General features: G+C 41.7%; 1 protein-coding gene across 1 annotated transcript; it reads left to right on the top strand.

Annotated features, from left to right (window-relative positions):
* The first annotated feature begins 11,687 nt into the window (after positions 1-11,687).
* Positions 11,688-22,474, top strand: CCT8 (chaperonin containing TCP1 subunit 8). Its single transcript, XM_062511919.1, has 15 exons — positions 11,688-11,819; positions 13,609-13,699; positions 14,308-14,387; positions 15,500-15,649; positions 15,919-16,099; positions 16,818-16,879; positions 17,554-17,691; positions 18,138-18,316; positions 18,434-18,500; positions 18,581-18,668; positions 18,776-18,891; positions 20,115-20,186; positions 20,357-20,521; positions 20,922-21,041; positions 22,253-22,474. Exons 1-15 carry the CDS (start codon positions 11,760-11,762, stop codon positions 22,328-22,330), a joined length of 1,647 nt encoding a protein of 548 aa, XP_062367903.1. The 5' UTR covers positions 11,688-11,759; the 3' UTR covers positions 22,331-22,474.
* The last annotated feature ends 1,929 nt before the right edge of the window (positions 22,475-24,403 follow it).

Consider the following 24,403-nt stretch of genomic DNA (forward strand, 5'->3'; position numbering starts at 1 on the left):
ATTGGAGGTTAGGATTTTTAGGGGCTTTTTTTTTGTTGCTTTCTCTCAGGGAATTTTGTCCCATTTGTTGCCTAAGAGATAGTAACTTGGGAGATGGCTACTTGAGAGACAAAAGATGTAGTTGAGAGGAGGAGGGGGGGAAAGGGTGGGGTTGGTTGTTGTCTCTTGGCTGGTAGGCTTTCTCTTGGAAAGTGCAGAAGTACCATGAGATTTTGGCTGGAGGATGAGGGGCTGGGCTCAGCTCCTTGCTCTCTCTCGCTCTCAGGACTGGAGGGGAACTGGTCAGGCTGGTGCCACTGTGGGGGAAAATTTGCTGCCACCACGGAGGTCAGCCCTTTACTGCTTCTCCTGCCGTGGGTGAGCCTTTCCTTGTAAGAACCGCCATGGAACTGGGATCTTTTCCACACCTGACCTCACTGGGAAGGACCCTCACCATCTACTGGAGTGTCCCAGGGGAAAACCCGGGACCACTTCCCCTCCCCCTTCTGAGAGAGCATCTCCGAGTTGCCGCTGCCCAGCCCCACTGTTTTCTGTTGCTGCTTTGGGGTTTTTGCTACACTTTAACCTGATATCCTGCGCCTGCCCTGTGGATACCCTTTGGCTCCTGTCACAGCTTTGGAGTCTTTGCTGCACTTTGTTTTGCCACCCAGGGTGCGCTCGCCTGTGCTGTTCCAGCCTGCTCTGAGCTCCGAGGTTCCTGCTACGGTGCGTTTTGCCCTCTGGAACGGCCCTGAGGCCGGCTGCCCTCCGTGAGTTTGCAAAGGGAGCCCCTTCCCTCTCCCTCTCCCCATGGCCCAGGGCGCCATCACCGCGTGGGGAGAGGCGGCTGAGTGCGCCACAGCGCCCCCTGCAGGAGCGGGGGAATCATAGCACCTGCCCTGCCCGGCCGGGAGCCACCAGCGCCCCTGCTGGCTGTGCCTGGAACTGCACCCAGGGGAAAGGGCCTGACAGCCCGGAGGAGGCTGTGCTTGGGATCCTGCCTCTGTCTGCTGTTGCTGCTGCTGGTGTTGTTTGTCTTGTTACTTCTAGTAAAGAACTCCTTTTACCATATCTTTGTCTGAAAGCCCCGTGATTTTAAAGTTATAATAATTTGGAGGGCAGGGAGGGTCATATTTTCCTTTCCAAGGAAGGTTGCCTTGCTGGCAGGCATCTGCCTTTCAAACCAAGACATCCTATAAACTGCAGTCCAAAGTGAGACCCCTTGAACTCTCTATTCCCAGAACATAACGGAGCTAATGTGTATGGCTCAAACAGAGATAATTGGATGGCTGTTGAGCCAACAATTACTTGTTGGTAATAAATAAGGACTTGGAATTAACACGCCATGAGAAAGAACAAGATGTGGCTGGAAAAAAGGGCCAAGGTGGAGATAGGGCAGCACTTTTCCATGAGAAAGAACTACATAGAGTGACATAGGGGCAAGAATGGGCATGGACTATGGGATGGAATTAAGATCACCAAAGACCTCCAAAGCCCTCCAACCCATTTCCAGAAAGGCCTGAAAGAAAAGACTGCATGATAATTCACATGATAATTCACTAACATAGAGAAAGAGATACCTGTCTTCAGGATGGAGAAACATGTTCATAGAAAGATACCCCCTCAAGCCCAGCTGGTGCCCCAGGATCTAGACATTCCACGGACCAGATTGACACAGCTGGATCCCCCCTGAAACCAGGATCGGCATCCCCTCTGCTCGATTAACACCAGAATCAGAACTTTTTAATCAGTGATCCCTTTTCTTTCCTTCTTTCTTTCCTTCCTTCTTTCCTTCCTTCCTTCTTTCCTTCCTTCCTTCCTTCTTTCCTTCCTTCTTTCCTTCCTTCCTTCCTTCCTTCCTTCCTTCCTTCCTTCCTTCCTTCCTTCCTTCCTTCCTTCCTTCCTCCCTCCCTCCCTCCCTCCCTCCCTCCTTCCCTCCCTCTTTTCCTTCACCCTGCCCTTTTTGCCAAACCCCACTAGGTCAGGAACTAACACTAATTTTCATGCCAAATGTGTAATTAACTAATAAAACTTTCCGACTGTTTGCAGACCCTCAGACTTTTGTCATTCCTTTTGACCAATAAACATTTATAAATCTCAGGTACTTCCTTCCCCTTAATGGTGGGTCATCACACCCACACAATACTGTCTAAGTGCAATACTGACATGAAAGACTCAACATCACCTAATTAATTATTCACAATGACATATTGCTTCTCAAAATTATGATATTGATATTTCTCACAATAAAGAAATACTAATTGTCTCTGCCATAATTTTTCCACCAAAACCCAAGCAAACAATGCCCAAAATTAAAAAAATGCCCACCTTTTTTGTTTGATTCTGAGTACTCCACAGGAAAGATTTCTGATGGTTTTATCACTTAAACTGAAACATGTTTGCTACAGGGTTTTTGACAGATTGGAATTAGTATTTTCAAGCATATGAATTACCTTTGAAAACCAGTAATTCCAGACATCAGAGAAGAAGCACTAACTTTTTAAGCCCTTCCTTACACCTAATCTGTAGTATGACTAGAAGTAGCTGTTTACAGAAACCTGCTCTTCAATGCTGCCCCTCAGAGGGCACATTCTAGAAATTCACAGCATCACAGAATGGCCTGGGTTGGAAGGGACCTTAAAGATCCTCTGGTTCTAAACCAGGCCATGGGCAGGGACATCTCCCACTAGACCAGGTTGCTCCAAGCCCTGTGCAGCCTGGCCTTGAACACTTCCAGGGATGGAGCAGACACAGCTTTTCTGGGCAATCTGTGTCAGGGCTTCACCACCCTAACAGGGAAGAATTTCTTCATAATATCCAAACTAAACCTCATCTCTGTCAGTGGGAAGCCATGCCCTCTTGTCCTGTTACTCCCTTGTCTAAAGTCCCCCTCCATCTTTCCTGCAGGCTCCCTTCAGGTATTGGAAGGCTGCAATTAGGGTACCCTGGAACCTTCTGTTTTTTCAAGCTGAACACTCCCAACTCTCTCAGACTTTCCTCACACCAGAGATGCTCCATCCCTCTGATCATCTTTGTAACCTCTTCTGGACTCACTCCAACAGGTCCATGTCCCACTTGTGCATTTGAAACCGATTGACTATCTTGCTACTGACTGCTCACCAATATGGCGCATTAATGTAAAACTCCCTAATTGCTTTAAGGAAATGCTTTTGCTACAGCAATTTTTGTCCAAAAAAGAACCTTGATGCCCCATTCCACATTCATGCTAGCTCCTAGTGACAACCTTGTTTTGATTTTATGTTTTTTTTCATATTACCATCCATAATAATCCAAAAGCAAAATGAAATATCCAAACTAAACCTGTACTAATTTTTATAAACTCCACTGGTAGTACCAGCAAATTGTTTTAGCACCATGAACTAGAGAAAGGCTGCTGTAGTTCCTGCTTGAGACATCCAAACCCTGATTTAAAAAAAAAAAAAAGTGTGCATGTATATTTTTTTTTTGAAAAATTGTATGTTCCAAGTCACAGTTTAGATGATCAAACTGTCTGTTACTTGAGAAATTCAAATTTTCAAACACAATGCAAAATTAGATAATTACTATTGAACTAGCTAAAAGAGAAATAACTCCCACCCCATTCAGTTAGTTCTTAGGGTTTTACAGATATAAATAAATTCAAAGTGGTTTAAAATGAACTAAGCCAGCTATTAATATAGCTCACAATCTTGAAAGGTTATAGAGTGCTGTTTGTGCAGAGAACTGTCAGTTTTTATTACTACAGCTTAGCAGCTGATGATATTTGAATTTTAAAGCATTACTTTCAAAAGTTACAAACTCTGTGGCAGACAGACATGACAGACTGGTTTTAAATTTTAAAAATGAAAAAAAAGGAATAAGAAAACAGTTTCAAATATTTTTTCCTTCTACAAATTTTTTACAAGACATAATTTTCCATTAATGATTACAAAATGTGAAAATTGAGAAATATTGTCTAATTTCTTGCTGATGAATGCCCTTACTTTTAAGTTCTGTATACCCCCTTATTAGAAGGTTTTGCTATTCCTCTTCACACCACCATTCACAAATTTCACCATAATCTCACTTAAGCATCCTTAAACCAAGAAATCGACACAAAAGGTTAAAGCAGCAGGTTTCTGTGAGACTGTTAGATGCTGTGCAAAAGACTCATTTTTTATTCTAGATTTCAAGGAGAAATATTGAAAGCATGTGTCTGGAATCCTCTAACACAGGCAAATAGAAATAAATGCCCAACTGAAAATATTCTATTCTTTAGAGCTACTGAGAAGTCTGCAGGTCATTTTCAACCTTTTGGAGTCATACATCATACAATGGTGTCATACAATTGGTAATCCCACTTGTTCTAAGATTTTCCTTATTTCTCCCTACTGACAGTCTGGGATAGTTTATTATAACTCCTAAATCTGACAATAGATTAACTGAATAAGCCACACTTTTATTAGTGACTTAAACTACATCATCAGTGGGTAAAATAATGTAAAAATTTTTAACAGCAAAAATATTGTACATGACATTCTTTCTCTGTTTCAGCTTGGAGTGTGATTCTAGTATGCAATATCAATTATTAACTCTCAGATACATAATCCTTTCTAAGTCACATCAGAACAGAGCATTTTCTTTTGTTGTTTTTTTTGTACATGCCAGCAGTAACAAAAATTCAACATTGAAGACAAATTGCTGGTTACACTGTTTTGCAGAGGATTAGAATCATGGAGGCACAACTTCAGAGAAAAGACAACTTTCTAATATCCATCCTAAACCTTCCCTGACACAGCTTCATGCTGTTCCCTAAGGTCCTCTCGCCAATAACCAGTCAAGAGATTGATGCTGACCCTCCACTTTCCCTTCATTTGAGGAGTTCGTAGACTGCCATGACATATCCCCTCAGTCTTCTCCTTGATGCCCAAATTTAGGTCAATAGAACTCAGAACCTAGGCCATAAAGATTGATAATAAGCATTTAGACATTCACTTTACTGCAATATGTTAAAAAATAAAAGGAAAAAGGATGCTCAAATACATCACGGATACAATCTATTCTTGATAAGCAATGAACACCTAGTCTGTAGAGTTACTAAGATAAGTAATACTGATAATGAAAAAGCATATGGACAGCTATCCTTCCAAAAGAAAAAGGGCAGAGATTTTCTTTACAGCTTGTTTACTGTTTCAAGAATCTTAATCCCTGAAATGAAATCTTCCTGAGACTACTGAGTTATAGAATCATTAAGGTTGGAAAAGACCTCTAAGGATCATTGAGTCCAACATTTGACTGAACACCACCATGTTACCTTCACCTTGGAACTTTTGTTGGTGTTTGGTGACATTCTTTGACTGATATTAGTGAGTTTGGGGCTTAATAGCAGGATGTTACTTTTTTGTTATTGTTGTACATATTACAACACTGGTACACTCACAACTGCCTGTTTTGAAAGCATATTAGAAAATGTTCTCTGCTCATTCCTTATATGTAAACTCTATTAAAATTTATTTAAATTATATTTAAATAAATATATTTAAACTATTTAAATTATACCTTGGTTAGCTGTCATTATTATATATATATATATATATATATATATAGGCAGTGTGCATCTACTGTTCAAACAGAAGATCACACTCTGGGGATTTAGTGTGCAAGACTGAGAACAAGTGCCATGTGATAGTCTCAATTTTTTGGTACGTATCCCTTCCATGGCTTTTGGCCCACACTACATTATGGCATGATTCCCTTATTTGTGCAATGTAGTGTAGTATCTCCTGCTTTGCATACGTGCACAACATTTATTCATTAACATTTCTTTAAACACCTCGAGAACCATGTAGGAAAGACTATGCATTTTCCATAGTCTGTTCCATTTTCCATATGGTTCTCAGTTACAGCTGGGCAAGCTTTACAGTGCAGAAATGAGGACTGCAGGGGTGTCTTTAGACTACTTTTGATTCACAACCAGGCACAGGTTCAGGCCAATTTCTGAACTGTTGGCAGATACATGAGGCTGACAGTGTAGCCAGGAAATAATGGGACAAGCTGAAGTTTCCCAGGTCATGCTAGTGGGTCACACTCCATGCTGGCAGCAAGGACAGTGCCCTTGCAGACCCTGGGCCAGAAGACTCCCACTGACCTGAGTTCTAGAGAATGAATGAATTTCCTGACAGGTATATTCAGAGGACACATGATGAACAACTCTAAAATTAATCCTCAAATAATAATGGTGATAATATGAGAAACAAAATTTTTAGTTACTTGGGGAAGGCCTTTAGGCAGAGAAACAAAGTATTCAAAATTGGAGAAGCCTCTGTCTCTGTCCTGAAGATCTAGTACTGGTTTAAACCATTCTTGGAAAATTCCAAAGTGGGCATCAAAGTAACAATATGACAAAGTGAAGAAAGAAGAACACAGATGTCAGTGGCTCAGGCACTAGGCAGCATAAGTTGAGGTCTTGATCTCAGACTCCTGCCTTTTTAGCTACTTTTCTTTTTTTTTTCTTAGTGTTTTCAGAGCTGAAAGAAATGCAAATCAGTTGTGGTAGCAGCTTGTTTCCAGGAGGCTGCAGATAGATGTTATTTATTCTACTCTTCATTACTTCATTTGGGTATTATTTCTGCACAAGTCTTCATTTATTCAATGCCAAGTTTGCCCTTCTCTCCCTCTATTTCCTATCTTTTCCAATTACAGCCTAAAACTCTTGTTTCCCTTACTCCTCAGTTTTCTGTTCTCCAAGGTTCCATTACCACATAGGTCCTGGTAAGTCCTTCTCACCCAACAACAATAGCTGAACTTTCAGTAGCAGCAGGAATGTTTTTCCAGGTATTTCCAGGCTTCTGTGCACTCTACTGGGTAAGAGTTCCATCTGACCAAGCTGACAACTGAAGAGAGGTATTTTTCTAAACCTTATCTGATCTTGCATTTCATTTCCTCAAGCAAAACAGAATTCATCACCACCTAGTGGACATGTCATTTTTGCCCAATTATGTTTTTTCCTATGACAACCAAAAAAGAAGGATCTCAACAATTTTGCTTTCTCTCATGAAATAAAGGCTCTTGGATTTTATTTTGTTGAGTACCATACCAGTGTCACATGTCTTGATTGTACCTGCAATACAAACTCAATATAAACAGCACTGATTCATTTCTGAGACTATTATCCTTTCCAATTTGCTTGTTTTGAGGAACTTCTCAATTCTTGTCACTTGTGCAGGTAGAATCCCAGAATAATTTAGGTTTCAAAAGATCTCTAACGCCATTGTGTCCAACTGTACCCCCACTAGTGCCAAAATCACCACTAAACCATGTCCCTCAGTGCTTCATCTAAAAGTCTTTTGAACACTTCCATGCTAAGGCAATACTCCTCTCAAATCCCCAGAAATGCTTTCCTGTGACTCGGGCTAGTGGATTAGCTATAGGAGAGAGAGTATACACTGGGGTAAGAATACCAAATGGTAAGGAAATCTTGCTTTCCTGTGTAGCTTGCAACCCTCTGCACAAGTAAGAGAAGCCCAGGATGAGGGCAGTGTTTAACCCAGGACCTGTAAAGCAATGACCTAAGTAGTACTTAGCTGATTGGATGTACTCTAGTTGATTAGTCTGTTCCTTCCCATTATGTTATAAGTGACATAAGTACAATCTGGGGGAAAGCTAAAGTAACTGCTACTACTGTTACTAAGAGAATTTTTCTGAATGTTCAGCTCTATGTGGCTCACAATTTTCTGTTTCAGGTTTAAGCATGATTCTCTGCAAACTCAGCATGGCCCTTAGCCTTCCCTCAAGATGCCACTCACATGTTTTTCACTGGCCAGTATTATTGGTGAAACACAATTGCTCTACTCACACTTCAGCAGATGCTTTTGAAACCCTTCTTTTCCATTGCTCAGGTTCCCACAGCTGACTAGGCAACGAAAATTAACATTCTGTCCTTTTTATGAACTTCCCAAGATCTTATTAAATTTTTACCATCCTGGAATTTGACAAACAAATCCCTACAGATAAACTGGGGATTTCCATGTGCACAATTATAGATTTTAGGTGATGAAAGTGCAGCCAACGGCCAATAGCCAACCCTCTGACCTTTGCATGGTCCTTTAGCATGGCAATGTCTGTGCAGAAAATAAATGGTGTAGATGCATAGCTAAAAAAAGATCAAGGCCAAGTCAAAGTCATGATTAGTCAGTGAGACCCCAAAGAAATCCTGGTTGTAACAGAAAGAGGTGTTTTAGTGTTAATTCAATACAGCTTAATACATACATATTGTCCGTATTCATAGTCACAAGCGTACATATATATATTATGGTTTTAGTGGTATTCTGGCTTTAAAAAATGTAGGTAGCACAAGCTTTGATAAAAGCACTGTACCAAGAGGGCAGTTCAGAAATCATAGCATCATAGAGTATACTGAATTGGAAGGGACCCACAAGGATCACTGAAGTCCAGTTGAGAAAGTGCTTTGGAGAGAGCAGTCAAGTAGTCTGCTATTGCAGGCTTTCTGTGTGGGTTGCTGATTTCCTCTGTCAGAAGTATTGTTGCTGTTAGTGCTTGTTTTCTAAACTCATTGGTATTTCCAGTAAGTTGTTCTTAACTCAACCTGTGATCTTTACCTTTTGTGCTACCTGTTCTCCTCTGTAGCCCACCGTGTGATGGGGTAGGGTGGGAAGGAAGGACAGTGAGCAGTACATGGTTTCAGGGGAATCAATAAATTGGGGAGTACCCCTCTTAAATGACATCACCTCTCAGACACCTCTCCTCCAGGCTGGACAAGCCAAGTGACCTCAGCCACTCCTTGTAGGGCTTCTTCTCAAGACCCTTCACCATCTCTGTAGGTCTCCTTTGGATGTTCTCTAATAGCTTTATACCCTTCTGATATTCAGGCACCCAGAACTGCCCCCAGCACTCGAGGTGAGGCCATCCCAGAGCAGAGCAGAGCAGAGCAGAGCAGAGCAGAGCAGGCCAACCCCCTCCTTGGCCCAACTGGTGATGCTCGGCCCATGCCTCCTAGGACACAGTTGGCCCTCTTGTGACTCATATCCAACTTTCCTTAGACCAGGAACCCCAGGTCCCTTTCCCAGCACTGCTCTCCAGCATCTTGTTCCCCACTCTGTCCATACATGTGGGACTGTCCCATCTGCAGAATCCGGCATTTGTCTTTGTTAAACTCCTTACAAATACCTGGAGACAGCAGAAGATAGCAATGGCACAGAGTGTAGATTATGAGAAAAAAATTGTACAAAGATTTGTAGAATTAGGGCAAAGTACAAAGAGTTATAGAAGCTGTATCACTACCAGACATCCATCAATTAATAGAATCTAAAGTTTTTTGTGCTGACTTAGAAGTAAGTACCTCCTCTGTTTTCCATGGCTAACATTAGATTACAGAAGTTGTTTTGTAAAGTATCTTGACCCTAGAACAGGATGGATATTTCCTTCTTCCCTTGCTGCAGTGTGTTGCAAGATACACTGGAAAAAAGAAGAGAGGGATAAATGGAGTTGTGCCCTTTGTGCCAACTCCCAGCAATTCTTTTTGGAAATGACCATGTTCCTTGGTCATGATATACATGGCTGAGTAAATTCCTTCTTCTGCTTCAAGTGGCATCTACCTCCAAATACTTCTGGCAAAAGTGCATACAGCATCTTTAAAGTTCATTTGTGGGGCGAATTATGCAGTTTTCCTCTATCATTACTTTTTTAAATACCTCCAGGGGAAGTGTACAAAACTGTTACCCTGTTTTACAGGGTAAAAAGATTTAATTTTAAGAATTGCAGGACACTAAAACGAAACTGTATTCTTCTGAGGTTACTTAAGCAACACATACCAAGTGATTTAATGAACTTTGCAGGGAGCCTGCTGTAGAGGTGGGGTAACAGTCTCTATTGGCTTACAGGCTCAGGTACTGCAGTATTATTTCTAAGGTCTTGAAGTTCTTGTCTTTAAACAGTGTATTTGGTTTTGTGTGGAACAGAAACAAAGTTAACAAAACTTGTCAAACTTAGCAGATCCACTGTCTCCTGGCAAGACCTCAACTACCTGCAGAGGTGTCAAGATGGGCTACCAAAGTGCTCTTCACCATGTTCTGCAGTGGGCATATTACTTGGCATTACCCTGGATAACAAGGACTTGACTACTGCATCCAGCTCTGGGGTGCCCAGCGCAGGAAGGACAGGGACCTGTTGAAGTGAGTCCAGAGGAGGCCACCAGGATGATTAGAGGGATGGAGCACCTCTGCTGTGAGGAAAGGGTGAGAGTCTTGGGATTCAGCCTGGAAAAGAAAGGGCTTTGGGGTGACCTAATTGCTGCCTTTCAGCACTTGAAGGGAGCCTACAAGGAAGATGGGAAAGAGACTATTTACAGGGGCATGCGGTAACAATTTTGCAAAATGTGGAATATATAAAATTCTCAAAAGAAAGGATATTCCTTAACGTTTGGTCTTTGTATACTTTCAAGCCAGATCAACAGGAAGGGAGATTTAATCCCTGAAACAGATAACAGCTAACAAGCAAGTTGTAAGTGATGTCCAGGTGTCAGAAAAGCAAATTACTTGTTGGTAGAATTGCCTTGTTAAGGTTTAGGGCTTGACACACTTTAATGAGCTCAGCTGTAGGGGAAGGAAAACAAAGGGAAGAAGGACACTCACTGATAGTGGACACAAAGAATGCAGAATTTATGGGCCACAAGGATATCTGGCAGAAAAAACCTAATAAAGAAAACTCAGCAATTGTGCTGAAATCAGCTTGAACTGGGTAAAGGGTAAATCTGGCAGAGGGAGATCATTACCACTGACTCATGGACCATCAACTCAAGAAACCCACTGACTCAAAAGACTCATTGGTATGAGGAGCAAGAATCATTATAAAACAGCAGATAGAATACTAATTAATTAGAGAACTACGTAACTTGCAGCCAGTGAACACTAGCTCCTTTGCTTGCTATAATGTATTAATAATAAAAAGTTTTTATAGTTGGCATGTGTGATTTGTGGAAGACCACTGAACACCCAGGATTGTGCAGCTCTGAAATAAATTGTCGATGACTCTCTCTCATGTTTAATTATTGGCATGTTGAACACCGGGTAATGAATCTGATTTTTGCGGAGAACAACAGAACATGGGGAAATGGCTTCAAACTGAAAGCAAGCAGGTTTAGACTGGATATTAGGAAGAAATTCTTCCCTGTGAGGGTGGTGAGGTTCTGGCACAGGTTGTCCAGAGCAGTTGTGGCTGCCCCATCCCTGGAAGTGCTCAAGGCCAGTTCGGACGGGGCTTGGAGCAACCTGGTCTAGCGGGAGGCGTTCCTGCCCATGGCAGCATTTGAAACTGGATCAGCTTTAACGTCCCTTTCCAAACCACTCTGTGGTTCTATGATACTCAGTTTTCCTATTCGGGCATTGTGCTTCTATTTGGACAAACATGGACCAAGCGAAGCTTGGCTGGGGCCTGCTCAGTTTTATGACGAGCGTTGATCATCGGCGGCCATGAAATCTCTGCACTGTTCCCGGAACTTCCATCGCAAAGCAGACCGAGGAGTGCCCGCGGGACGGTCTGCTGAGCTGCATAGGGAAAGCAAAGCTCTGAGGGAACCAACTCGCTTAGCCCGGCGCTCCCCTGGCCGCGAACCCGGCCAGGCCCAAGCGGGGAGAGCCCCTGGACCCGGCCCGGTCCGGTCCGGCCCAGCGCGGCCCCGGCCCGCCCGCCCACGCGCCTGCGCGGCCCCGCGTTCCCGCCGTGCCCCGCGCGCTCCCGCCGCCGCAGCCCCGGCACGGCACAGAGCGGCACAGAGCGGAGCGGACATGGCGCTGCACGTCCCCAAGGCCCCGGGCTTCGCCCAGATGCTCAAGGAGGGGGCGAAGGTGAGGCCGCCTTTGGACGGATGCGCGGATGAACGGATGGTTGGGTGCGGGAGGAGTCTCGGGGTGGCGGTGCGGGGAAAGGCCCGGCAGGCCGGCAGGGCCCGGCGGCACCACGTGTCCCGCGGGGCGGGGGCCCGGGGGGTTCGGGCACTGCCCCGTTCCAGGCCCGGGGCTCCTCGGCGGCCTCAGCGCTGCGGGGATCGGAGCCTGCCCGGCCCTGCGGGGCGGTGCCCGGCGTACGCGGCTTTCCAGAAACCTCTGTGGAGCCGGGATACGGCTCCCCGCCCTTCCTTTCTCCCGGGCCCGGCCCTGCCGCTCCATCCCAGGGATGCGCCAGGGCCTGACTCGTGCCCGCGCTGTTCCCAGAGCTCTCACAGGGGGTGGACAGCAGCCTTCGGCCGGGCCCCGGTGTTGCAGCTGCTCAGAAGTGGCCTGGTCGTTCTGCTTGACTTCTTCTGATACCTTTGTCAGTGATGTAGAACAATGTAATGGTTTCTGTGTATTACCTTGCCAATAGATCGGGTTTCATTGTATTTAACGTTAACGCAATAAAGCTTTTGGTGGAGTTGAAGGACTGTGTCTTAATAAAGGAGCAGCTTTCTTTGAAAAGTGGACAGAAAGCAAGCAGGTGTGGGGTTTTATTTTGTTTTTTATTCGTAGAATCAGCAGAGGTGTTTGGATTGGAAGGGACCTTAAAGGTCATTTAGCTCCAAGCCCTATCCAACCTGATCTTGGACACTTCCAGGGTTGTGCATCCACAGTTTTTCTGGGAAATCTGTGGCAGAGCCTCACCACCCTCACAGGGAAGAATTTCTTCCTAAAACTTAATCCAGACCTACTCTCTTTCAATGTGAAGCCATTCCCCCTTTTCCTGTCTCTCCAGGTTCTTGTCCAAAGTCCCTCTTTCTTGGAAAATAGGAAGAATTTCTGTTTGCTGCGACTTAATAGCAAGACAAGTGGCGGTAGCAGCTCTGAGAGCCTATTGTGTTTCTTTCTGGAATCCTCCTCGGAGCCAAATATTGGCGTATGTTCAGGGCAGGGGCAAAACAGGGAGGCAGAGTGGCCTCATGGTTAGAAAATTCACGGCCAGAACAGCAAGAGTTGTTTTCTGCAAAGCAAGGAGGCAGCTGGCAATCTAAGATGTTTGGTTTGTATATGGAGAGTAAATACTATTGCTACTTTTTCTCCCTTGTTTTATGGGCCGCATAGTACTTTTTATCCTGCTTTTTCTTTCTTAAGGTCCTTTCTGGGGATCCCACCTTGTCTTAAGATTTCCAGACTGAAGCCAGGCTGATCACCTTCTCAAGCACAGATATTTTACTTAATCATTCTGCTTCTGAATTTTAAAACCACACATTTTGAACGTAGAACTGAACTTTAAATGATTTTTGTAGCATACAGAGGTGTGAGTAAAGAACCATGTACAGAAACCCTCGCCCCTCTCCAAGTGGGTCTTGGTTGTTTTCTGTTTCTCTTTGGCATGTCACAAGACTTCTCTGGAAGACTGAGGGGATGCAAACTGTATTGCAAATCAAGCCACTGTTCAGATTTTCTGTTTAGAAGCTTATTGTGCTCACTGAGCAGCCTCATTGAGAAGGTGTACACAGTAGTTCTCACTGTCTTTGGGTAAGGTTTGGTGTCTGTTTAAACTGTAAGTGAAGTACCAGTTGTGTATTAATAAAAAACTTTAAGGGTCTCAGTAGATTGACACTGCTTTGATGAGAAATTGCTAGTTCATCACTTTTTTTTTTTTGTTAGCCTAATTCTGATCAGTCATTTTTCTCTTTAGCATTATTCAGGACTAGAAGAAGCTGTCTATAGAAACATCCAGGCTTGCAAAGAACTTGCTCAAACCACCCGTACAGCATATGGACCAAACGGTAAATAAATCCTAAAATTTTTGCTGCATTTTTGAGACAAATGCTATGTTTGGAGGCTAAACATACCTTGACAAAGAAGCAGCTGTTTGTTTCTGGGGGAAACACATTGGACTTGTTTTAAAACTGCAAATATGTGACTATTTCTTTGTGACTGTAAAAATCACATTTTATTTTGACAGCTCCTGAGTTTTGAGCAGCTCAGTGTCTGCTCTTGCCAGGTTTTTATAGCAGTTACTGTGTTCTCTGTGAAACATGGTATAAAATATATGAAAAAACATAAAAATTTGAGAAAACATGGTAGGTAGTTATAGTGAACATAATCTTGTTCAGTCAGATACAGGGAAACAAAAGGTTCTCCTGTATTGTTTAATTAAATAATGTGCTGAGGTTTCTGAACAGAAAACTGCTTACTTGAAACTTAGTATTTCTCCTTAATGTCTCACACTTCAAGTGTTATTTCACAAGAATGTTTTAAGGTTCTTAAATTGTAAACAGAGCTAACATTTTAATGTGCAAGATACACCTGAAAGTTAGGGAGCAGTGTCTGTGTACAAAGTATTTGTTGCATAATGAATTATTTTTATAAATTGTTTTATTTCCCCATTTAGGAATGAACAAAATGGTTATCAATCATCTGGAAAAGCTTTTTGTTACCAATGATGCAGCTACTATCCTGAGAGAGCTGGAGGTAAATTTTCTTGCTTCACATGATGTCAGCTGTGATCCAGTGTTTCTTTCCATGGGCTGTTATGGTTCTGACTGTCAGTAAGGAAGTGTCACTCTGCCAGATGTTTTACATATGTCACTTTGGAAATAATTTACTTTTTCTCATTGAATTTGAGTTCCACAATGAAGAATATAATTTTTTTGTGAAGCAGGATTAATAGTTGCAGGTGATGCTTAATAATTCCCTACAGTCCCCTGAAACCAGTAGGTTTAGTAGAGGATATGTCTAGAAGTGCAGTGGTTTGGAAAAGTCTGCATGGCATAGCTGTTGAATTCATCTCCCATCTTCCAGGCTATAGCAGCATCCTTCTGTAAATACTACAAAGCCACGAAAAGGCTGTCCTGTTAATTTTTCCTCTGACTTCAAATTTATATTTATGACACAACATGAATAATATTTTACTGAGTTTTATACTTAATGATAGAAATAATGTAATTATTTCCTTACTGAATGCATTGTGTTGGTGTTCAGTATGAGTAGAATAACTGTGGAAATCTCAGTTCTGTTTTTAAAAAATATAATCTGCATATTAGTGACCTAATCTGATACATTTTGCATGTTACTTTCTAGTATAAAATGTCAAGTATAAATATTCAGGACTATAATGTTTTAATGCATTTATTTGAAGGAAAAGTGAAGCAATGCAATCTTGAAGCAGAACCCTCCCACACCTCCTGCCCTTAAAATGAAACTGTTATTTAGACATGTACTTTGTATGTTACACATGAATTCAATTTGAAGATCTAAACTCCAGACTCTCTTCCTGTTGTAGAACTCAGCTGTGAAGCCACTGCGTCCTGTAAAAGTAGCTCAGAACCAATGTCAGGGATGTCAAATGCTTGTTGTAGCACCAGCGTTCTATTCTCTGATTTTTTTTTCTTTGAATATATGTTTGTGCTATTTCTTACTAGGGAAGTTAGCCAGTTAAGATTATCTGTGCTGCTTTCTTTTCCAATTTTGTGCATTCTTAGTATCTCTAGGTACAATTTGAAATAAGAGAGCTTAGAAGGATGCTTAGAAGCTGCAATCTTAGGTGGGATATTAATCACCAAGATATGTAACTTCTTTTAAAGGTCCAGCATCCTGCTGCAAAAATGCTTGTGATGGCTTCACACATGCAAGAACAAGAAGTTGGAGATGGAACAAACTTTGTCCTTGTTTTTGCTGGAGTTCTTCTGGAGTTAGCAGAAGACCTTTTGAGGATGGGGTTATCTGTCACAGAGGCAAGTTATATTCTCATTACAGTTCACACAGTTTGAATCCAGATTGCCACTGATCACAATCACTCTTGGGTCACAATACTGTGAATAATTTGCTTTCTTCTAATCCACTTTTTAGATAAAGGTGTTTGAAGGGGAACCATGTGTTCTGTTGCTTGTGATTGTGTGCTTCCCTTGTAAATTTTTGCATCTGTTAATGTTTTATGGCTATTTGAAAATCAGATAAAAGCAGTATGAAGTGTTGTAGTGATTATTCACTGTTTGCTGCGCAGGTGATTGAAGGATATGAGAAGGCTTGCAAGAAAGCCCTAGAAATTCTTCCAGACTTGGTTTGCTGTTCTGCAAAGAACCTTCGGGATGTTGAAGAAGTGGCATCTTTGTTGCACACGTCGGTCATGAGCAAACAATATGGCAATGAACAGTTCTTGGCAAAGCTTATTGCTCAGGCCTGTGGTAAGTGGGCAGGAATAGGTGTGGGCACACAGCTAAAAAGCTGAGTAGGTTTTCTTACGGTTCTTATATCTTCATGTAGGATAGAAAGTATGGTTAGTTTGGCAGGTTGGATTGGATGGAATGCTTCAGCTCTGACATGAAGGGTAATCCTCCTCATGTTGAACTCTCAATGCATTGGCATTGTAGCTCAGAAAAGGTTGGCCTTTCCTATTAGCCATTTCTAGCAATAGCTTTCAGTCCCTTTTAGTGCAGAAACCTATCTTTCTCCCTCTTTTTATGTCATTAGGAGGACATACTGTACTACACATAAGCTGTTATTAGTTGCAGCCACAGAACAATGGAAGTAAGAATGTAGTTCTGTTAAGTTGTTCTCCCTTTAGATTTCTGGGATAAAACCTTCATTTTTAGTTCCACTGATTTCTTTTAAGTACTCTGGGTCAGACTTACCTCTTGACTCTACCTGTATGAGTGCGTATTTGAACTTAATTAACTGAGCAGCCTGAATAAATGTTTCTGATTTTGTAAAAACAAAATTTCTCTTTTTCTTTATGCCAGTTATTAGCAGGTTATAATTGTCTTGAATTCAGGCAGATATCTCAAACCAGTGAAATTCAGTAGTTTAGAAAAATTACAGGCATTAGTTATAGTGTCATTGTTCTACTTTATTCATTAGGCCAGACTTACTCATTATTTTTGTTTTTGTTTTTTCTTTTTCCAGTTTCTATTCTTCCCGATTCTGGTCATTTCAATGTTGATAATATCAGAGTCTGCAAAATTGTGGTAAGTTTGAAGAAGCTGGCTTTACAGTAATTATAAAGGTAAACAGTGTAATGAGTGTTAATCTTTGAACTTCCAAAGAGTCCTTTCTAATTTTGTTGTGGAATGTGAACTAAATTTTGAAAATTAATCTTTACTTCTCTTGTTTAGTGCCCAGTAGCAGCATTCAGAAACAAAAATCATTAATATTGAAAGTAATCTAAAATGGCAATCTGTTAGACAATGTTTGTTGTTGCTGAATAAACTAAAGTATTACACTTGGGGTGTGTATCAATCAGTCCAAATGATTGGAAGGTCTGCTTTTCAGGCAGAGTAGTGCAGCTTCCTGACAATAAATGGTCAGTAATGTGATGTTCCCCTGTTCATGGAATCAAAGAACAGTTTGGGTTGGGTTGGGATGTGTCTTAGAGATCTCCCAGTTCCAGCCCCCTTCCACGGGCAGGGACCTTGCACTAGACCAGGTTGCTTCAAGCTCTATCTAACCCAGCCTTGAACGCTTCCAGGAATGGGGCATCCCCAGTTTCTCTGGGCAGCCTGAGCCTCCCCACCCTCACAGGGAAGAATTTTTTCCTGATATTTAATCTAAACTTACTTTCTTTCAGTGGGAAACCATTCTCCCTTGTCCCATCACTTCTAATCCTTGTAAAAAGTCTCACATTCCATTTATTTCATTTCAGGGTGCTGGTATTTCTGCTTCCTCAGTACTGCATGGCATGGTTTTTAAAAAAGAAACTGAAGGAGATGTTACTTCTGTCAAAGATGCAAAAATAGCTGTGTATTCCTGCCCTTTTGATGGTATGATAACTGAAACTAAGGTATGTTAAAGCTCAAAATAAGTTACATCTCTATTTATGCGTATGTGCTCTTATTTTTAGACTTAGCTATAAATATTCTCGACACTTGGTGATTGAGATATTTTGGTGAATATTGGTTTTTTTTAGTTTAAAAAAGTTAATAAAAAAGTTCTGAACCTTGATTACTTCACAGGGTTTTTTGAGATAGGGGAAATAGTGTTGGTTTTGTTGGGTTATTTGAAGCAAACTACAGCTTGAATTTCTGAACCTCAAGGTTGTCTAGAATTGACTGGTGATTTCCTTTTTCCCCCCCCTCTTGTTTTACCCTGTTGCCTGGGGAGGGTGTCAGTATTACAAAATAGGATGACTTGAGGTTTATAGATAGGCTGGGAGACAGAAAGGTTTGTCAAAATTTTGTAGACATGTGGTTTAAATGCAAAATTGTAACAGTGTACGTGTTCTACTAGGGCACCGTCCTAATAAAGAATGCTGAAGAACTGATGAATTTCAGTAAAGGAGAAGAAAATCTAATGGATTTGCAAGTCAAGGCTATTGCTGATAGTGGTGCAAATGTGGTAGTAACAGGTGGCAAAGTGGCAGATATGGCTCTTCATTACGCCAACAAGTACAATCTTATGTTAGTCAGGTAGGTACTAGGAGCACATGAAAACACTTGGACTACCAGATTTATGAGATGTACTTGCCAAGTTAAGAGAATACTCTTGCATGTGTTAATGTTGTTATGGAAACTTGTTTTTAAAAGGTTGAACTCCAAGTGGGACCTGAGAAGACTGTGCAAAACTGTTGGTGCAACAGCCCTACCCAGACTGGTATGTGCTTCCCAAATAAAGTGCAGGAGGGTTTGAACTGATGAGCAAGTTCAGTTCTTAACTCATGTTCTTCTTTCTAGACTCCTCCTACTCTTGAAGAAATGGGTCACTGCAATAGTGTGTATTTATCAGAGGTTGGAGATACACAGGTTGTGGTGTTTAAGCATGGTATGTGTGCTCTGTAGAACTGCTGGCACTGCTCTTCTAAAGTGTATTTGTATGTGTTTTGGATATAAGATTAAGGAATTAATTCAGTAATGCATGTCTCTGAACAGAAAAGGAGGATGGTGCCATTTCTACTATCCTCATTCGTGGATCTACAGACAATCTGATGGATGACATAGAGAGAGCAGTGGATGATGGTGTCAATACTTTCAAAGTACTCACAAGGGTAAGTAATGAGAACACCCGAGTTATCAAAAGTGAGAAGTGGATCAGTTTGAGGCAAGGCTTGAGCCTGCCCTGTGCTCATTTGCTACAAAGGCTGCAGATACTAAATCTGCTTAGGTGCCTCCTGGAGCTGGAGAGATGGCTGTGTAGTACTGAGGTGTGGAGGGCTGTGTAGAGAAGACTGCTGTTCTTGTGAGCAAAGGGAACATAAAAAGTGGTGCTCCACATGGACTGCTCTCCATTTTCCAGTAATGAGTGAAGTGGATTGCCTTTGAAGGTGGATTACCTTTACCACTTTTCAAAGACAGTCAGCTCTTCCTTGACTTACTCCCTACATGTTTTATCATGTTCCTTGGAAACCAGGCACAGAAGAAAAGCTAGATAGCTTTGTCACTTGGGATCAGGAGAAACTTATTGGTTGCAGACTCAGTTTCTAGTTCATTGGTGGTAATTCATGCTTCTTCCACATAATACTGGTGGGTTTTTTTGGATGGAAGAACTTGGTTTTACAGAGGATTTTTTTTTTGTGAGCAGTTTATGTGGTTTTAAATATTATTATTTCATTTTTTATATACAAAAGGAAATACTCCTGTGTTTACTTGGAAAACAGCATGCAAAAATTGTTAAAGTATTAGAATCTTAATCTCCTCTACATACCAAGACATGGACATCGATTTTGAGTACAGAAATGCTGTGCATTTATGATTGTCTCCTGAAGTTGTTCTGTTTTAAGATTTATGGTGATTACTTTGTGAGTTAAGAGACCAGAGTTAATAAGTAAATTCTGGTTTGCCAAAGGATGTACAAAACGCTTAATTTAAAATGAAAGAAAACAAAACTCCCAGCACCTTGAAATACCTACTGACATATTAAACTTAGTGTACAGTAGATTGGTTTCCTGTATGATATTTCCCACCAAAATAATAGAAAATATGAGAAAATCTAGGAATGCTGTTATAGTTAATAGCATATAGTTAACAACTATAGGAGTTGCAGTTTTTTTTAAATAGCCAAAAAATCCCAGACACAAAACCCACTGCGTTACTATTTTGGTTTTTACAAAAGAAGCTGTTTTTCTTCAAAGACATTGGAATGAACGGGTAAATTCTGGTAGATTTCCCTTACAATGCATGTTCTGATTCTTGACAGACTAGAAAAATCCTAAAACAATAAGCAGTGGATGCTTTAAGCAAAACACTGTGTTTTGGTGTGGTCTTTCCACAGGATAAACGTCTTGTTCCTGGAGGTGGTGCGACGGAGATTGAATTAGCCAAGCAGATCACATCTTATGGAGAGGTACAGCAAACAGGCTTCTTGGCTTTTCATCTTCACACACACATCTTACAAAAAAATACAAATACTGTTTCATACCAACATATACATATGTGTAACAACAAGCGTGGGGGGAAATGCCTCCCTTTCTTACGGTTTTTGAAATGCTGACATGGTTTTCAACTTTGTTTTAGACTTGTCCTGGGCTTGACCAATATGCCATCAAGAAGTTTGCTGAGGCATTTGAAGCCATTCCTCGAGCACTGGCAGAAAACTCTGGAGTAAAGGCTAATGAGGTCATCTCCAAACTTTATGCTGTGCATCAGGAAGGGAAGAAAAATATTGGATTTGATATTGAGGTAAATAGTCTCTTGTGTTTCTTGTTGCTCCGCAGTGCAGGGTTATACTGTATAGTACTTCTATCAGTATGAATTATTTATAGATCCTTTTAAATTGTTGGAAGCTCTGTGTTGCACAGTCTGGAATAATAACTTTTTGGAAATGAGATCTGTAAATGTTCCTTTTATCAGCGAGCAGTTCAATTCAGTCTAGTATAATGGCATTATGTCAGAGGTAGAGGGGATACTGAACTAATGTGACAGGGACTAGGTCTTTGGTAATTACTGACTTTGTCTTCCTGCTAATGAATCAGGAATGAAGGTTTTCTGAAGGGAGAAGATGAGATTAGAAAAGTGATGCCACTTTGCTAGGTGAAAGCCTGGGAAAGTTCTGCATGATGTTTTTTCCCCCATCTGACAGGCTGAAGCTGCTGCAGTAAAGGACATGTTGGAAGCTGGTGTGTTAGACACATATCTTGGAAAGTTCTGGGGTATCAAGCTAGCTACAAATGCAGCAGTAACTGTCCTAAGGGTTGATCAGGTAAGCTTACATGTCATTTGGGTGCTGAATTAAAACCTGGCAGAACCCTCATGCAAATAGGTGCAATCTCCTGGAAATGCAAGGCGTAAACATAATGTTAACCTGAGAATGTGGTTTATTTATTTCTGGAAGCCAGGAAGTAGTTTGTTCAAGAGTCTGTAATCTGGGATGTGGCTGCTTCTATAGCAGTACTATTAATGTTTGGTTTGGGATTTTTTTTAACAGATTTATGTTGATATTTTAAAGACTGTTTATATTTGTATCTAGAGAGTTACCCTAATTTCTGTAGGAACAAGCTTTAATGGAAGAAAGCTTCTCTCATATATTTTTACATGAAAATCCAATTTTTAGGAAAATTAGAGGTTACAGTCTTGATGATAAAAGTATTTTATTTGTTTTTGAAACTTCAGCAGAAATGAATTTGAATGTAAAATTTCTGTAGATTATTATGGCAAAAACAGCAGGCGGTCCAAAAGCTCCTAAACAACAAGGACATTGGGATAAGGATGACTGGAAAGATGAGCCTGAAAACTAGTGTGCAGTAAGCTCTGTTTCTCTAGCAGAGAGGTACCTGTGTGAGTGCATGCATGACTTCATTGACAAGCACATGGCAGATGGTATGCTCCTTGAGAACACATAACACTGCTGTCTTCTGCTGTGTGCTGATTGCTACATTCTATATTCGTGCCCCTTGCAAATGGATTCTGCTCCTAAATCCAAATTTTCATGGAAGGGGTGATAAGTACAAGTTCAGATTTACCTTACTTGTCCATGTAGCCAGTGCAGAGAATGAGCTTTAACATGGTAGGGACTGATGGACTTCAGGGTTTTAAAGTGTGCTATTTAGAGACAATAATTGAGAACAATAGCTTTCATAATCCTCCTTTCTGTAGTGTGCACCATTTAAACTAGTCTGCTGTTGGCCTATTTAAGCACTCACTTTCTGTAGACTAACTGAAATCTTACTTTGCATGCAAAAAATGAGGTAAAATACCTTTTTTTACTGTATCAGGGCTCAGCCTCTACCATTCTTAAGATAAAAAAAAAGTTGTTAATATCTCAGTTAGATGGATATTCATTGGCTTAGGTTCAGTGTAGGGAAAACTGCATGAACGTAGTGAATGCTAGCAGTCAGCATTGTGTGGCTGTAGGAGAAGGGTGCGAGCCCGATTTTAACATAAGTTTTTTCCTGCTTCTCTATTCTTTTCAAGATCATTATGGCAAAACCAGCTGGTGGCCCAAAACCTCCGTCAGGAAAGAAAGACTGGGATGAAGACCAAAATGATTGAACAATTTAACTATATTTCTTAAGTGACACAACTTTGTGAGTTTTTTAATATCCCAGTTGGAGCCTGTCACAATGTTTTGCCCTTGCCTTTAAATTATGAACAGTGTCAGATGGAGTGCAGAACTTCAAGCACCTCAATAAATGTACTCACTGTTAAAATGTTGACTTACTTCATTTGGAGCTAGCCTGACATGGTCATTCCCAATCTGTGAATGTGTAGGGGATGAATTATACAGTGGGTATGATGGGCTGACCTTGGCTGGCTGCCTGACACTCTTTCCTGGTGAGGAAGAAGGCAGAACTTCTCAGGGTCTGAGTTAAAGGGAGAGATCACATACCAGTTCCTGTTCTGGGCACAAGAAACTCGATGTACAGGGAGGCTGACCATGATCCTGCTGCACGGATCTCATGATCCACGCTTGTTGTGGCTCTTTGTGCTCTTATTTGTGCTCCTTGGCCAGTACTTGAGTGTCAACAGCCAAATGAATGTTGAAATAAATAAGTGTTGACAGCAGGTCTCCTGCATTCAGTAGCCCCTCTCCTGAGACCCCACTTGGAGCACTGGGTACAGATGTGGTGCCCCAAACATGAGAAAGACTGAGAAGTGTTAGAGCAAGTCCAGAGGAGGGTCACCAGGTTAAGGGGACTGAGCACCTGCCCTTTGGAGAGGGGCAGAGGAAGTTGGGCCTGTTCAGCCTGGAGAACAGAAGGTTGTGTAGAGACCTCACAGCACCTTCCAGTGTGTGAAGGGGCTACAGGGAAGCTGGAGAAGGAATATAGTTGCATCAGGGAATATAGTAACAGGACAATTGGGAATGCCTTCAAACTGAAATAGAGGAAATTTAAGGTCCATTTAAGAAGAAATTCTCCCCTGTGAGCGTGGGGAAGCCTGGCACAGGTTGCCCAGAGAAGCTGTAGCTGCCTCATTCCTAGAAGTGTTCAAGGCCAGGTTGGATGGGACTTGGAGCAGCCTTGTCCTGTGGGAGGTGTCCCTGCCCAAGGCAGGAGTTTGGAACTGGAGGATTCTTTCCCACACAAACCAATTTATGATTTGTTTTTTTTAACATGCATCTCTCACCCTTTTAAGTCCCCAGCTCTCAAAAGGGCATCCTGACAGCAGTGAACTGCATCACATTCTAATGACCTTAAAAATAAATGCAGAGCAGCACTAGCCAGCATGATGCAGAGTGCTGGAATCTTTCAACTGAAGCCCCCTGTTATGATTAATCTCGGGAAATAAACAGCTTACATGTCTCCAAGTAGCTTGAAAGGAGAACTGCACTTGAAATCCAAGCCACTTCAATAATTAATCCTTTTACTACTCTTGCCAGTGCTACTCTATCTCACAACCAGAAGGGAGTGGAAGGCTAAATCAAGTCTGGAACTATCTTATGTCTAAATAAGGCTGCCATACAACACCTCTACTAATGCTGGCTTTATAGTCAGTTGTTGGTGAGGCTGAAAAATAAACTCAGCAAGTTTTCAGAAGGATTGGCATACTGCTGTAGTCAGCTGCATGAGGGCTGCTGCCACTGGCTCTAAGGGTTACAAGAACAAGATACCCATTTTCTTAGTAAGGCTGCTGTGAAAAATGCACTGAATGTAAGCAGCTGCTGCTCTAGCATGGCAGAGCCAAGATTTTATTCACACGAAAGCCAACATGAAGCTTGTGGAGAACGTCAAAGTTACAAGTCAGTGCAGGACTATTGGTCTTATGCCTGCTGTGGGAAAGGCTACACGGGACTGCCTGGAGTGAGAGTGCACCAAGTGCTCGGCCTTGCCAGAGCACCAGCAAAAGAATTCCTGGAGCATTTACAAGCTTGAGGGCTCCTCTACTGGACATAACTGCAGCTTCAGCTCTCTTTTCACTTTTGGTTTGAGAGGCGTAGGCTCTTGAGCTGTGTAGGAAGAAACTGCTTCTTATGATTTGAACCCAGGTCTAAGAAAGACACAGGAACACATTATAGCCAAGATTAACTACAATTCAAAAGTAGGGCTGGTTGCTCTAAAGCGAAAAAGCTGCTGACCAAGATTTATATCAACACCAAAATTACTCAACAAAACCACAAAACTG

This window comes from Cinclus cinclus, chromosome 2 (assembly GCF_963662255.1).
Source record: "Cinclus cinclus chromosome 2, bCinCin1.1, whole genome shotgun sequence".
Lineage (NCBI taxonomy): Eukaryota > Metazoa > Chordata > Aves > Passeriformes > Cinclidae > Cinclus > Cinclus cinclus.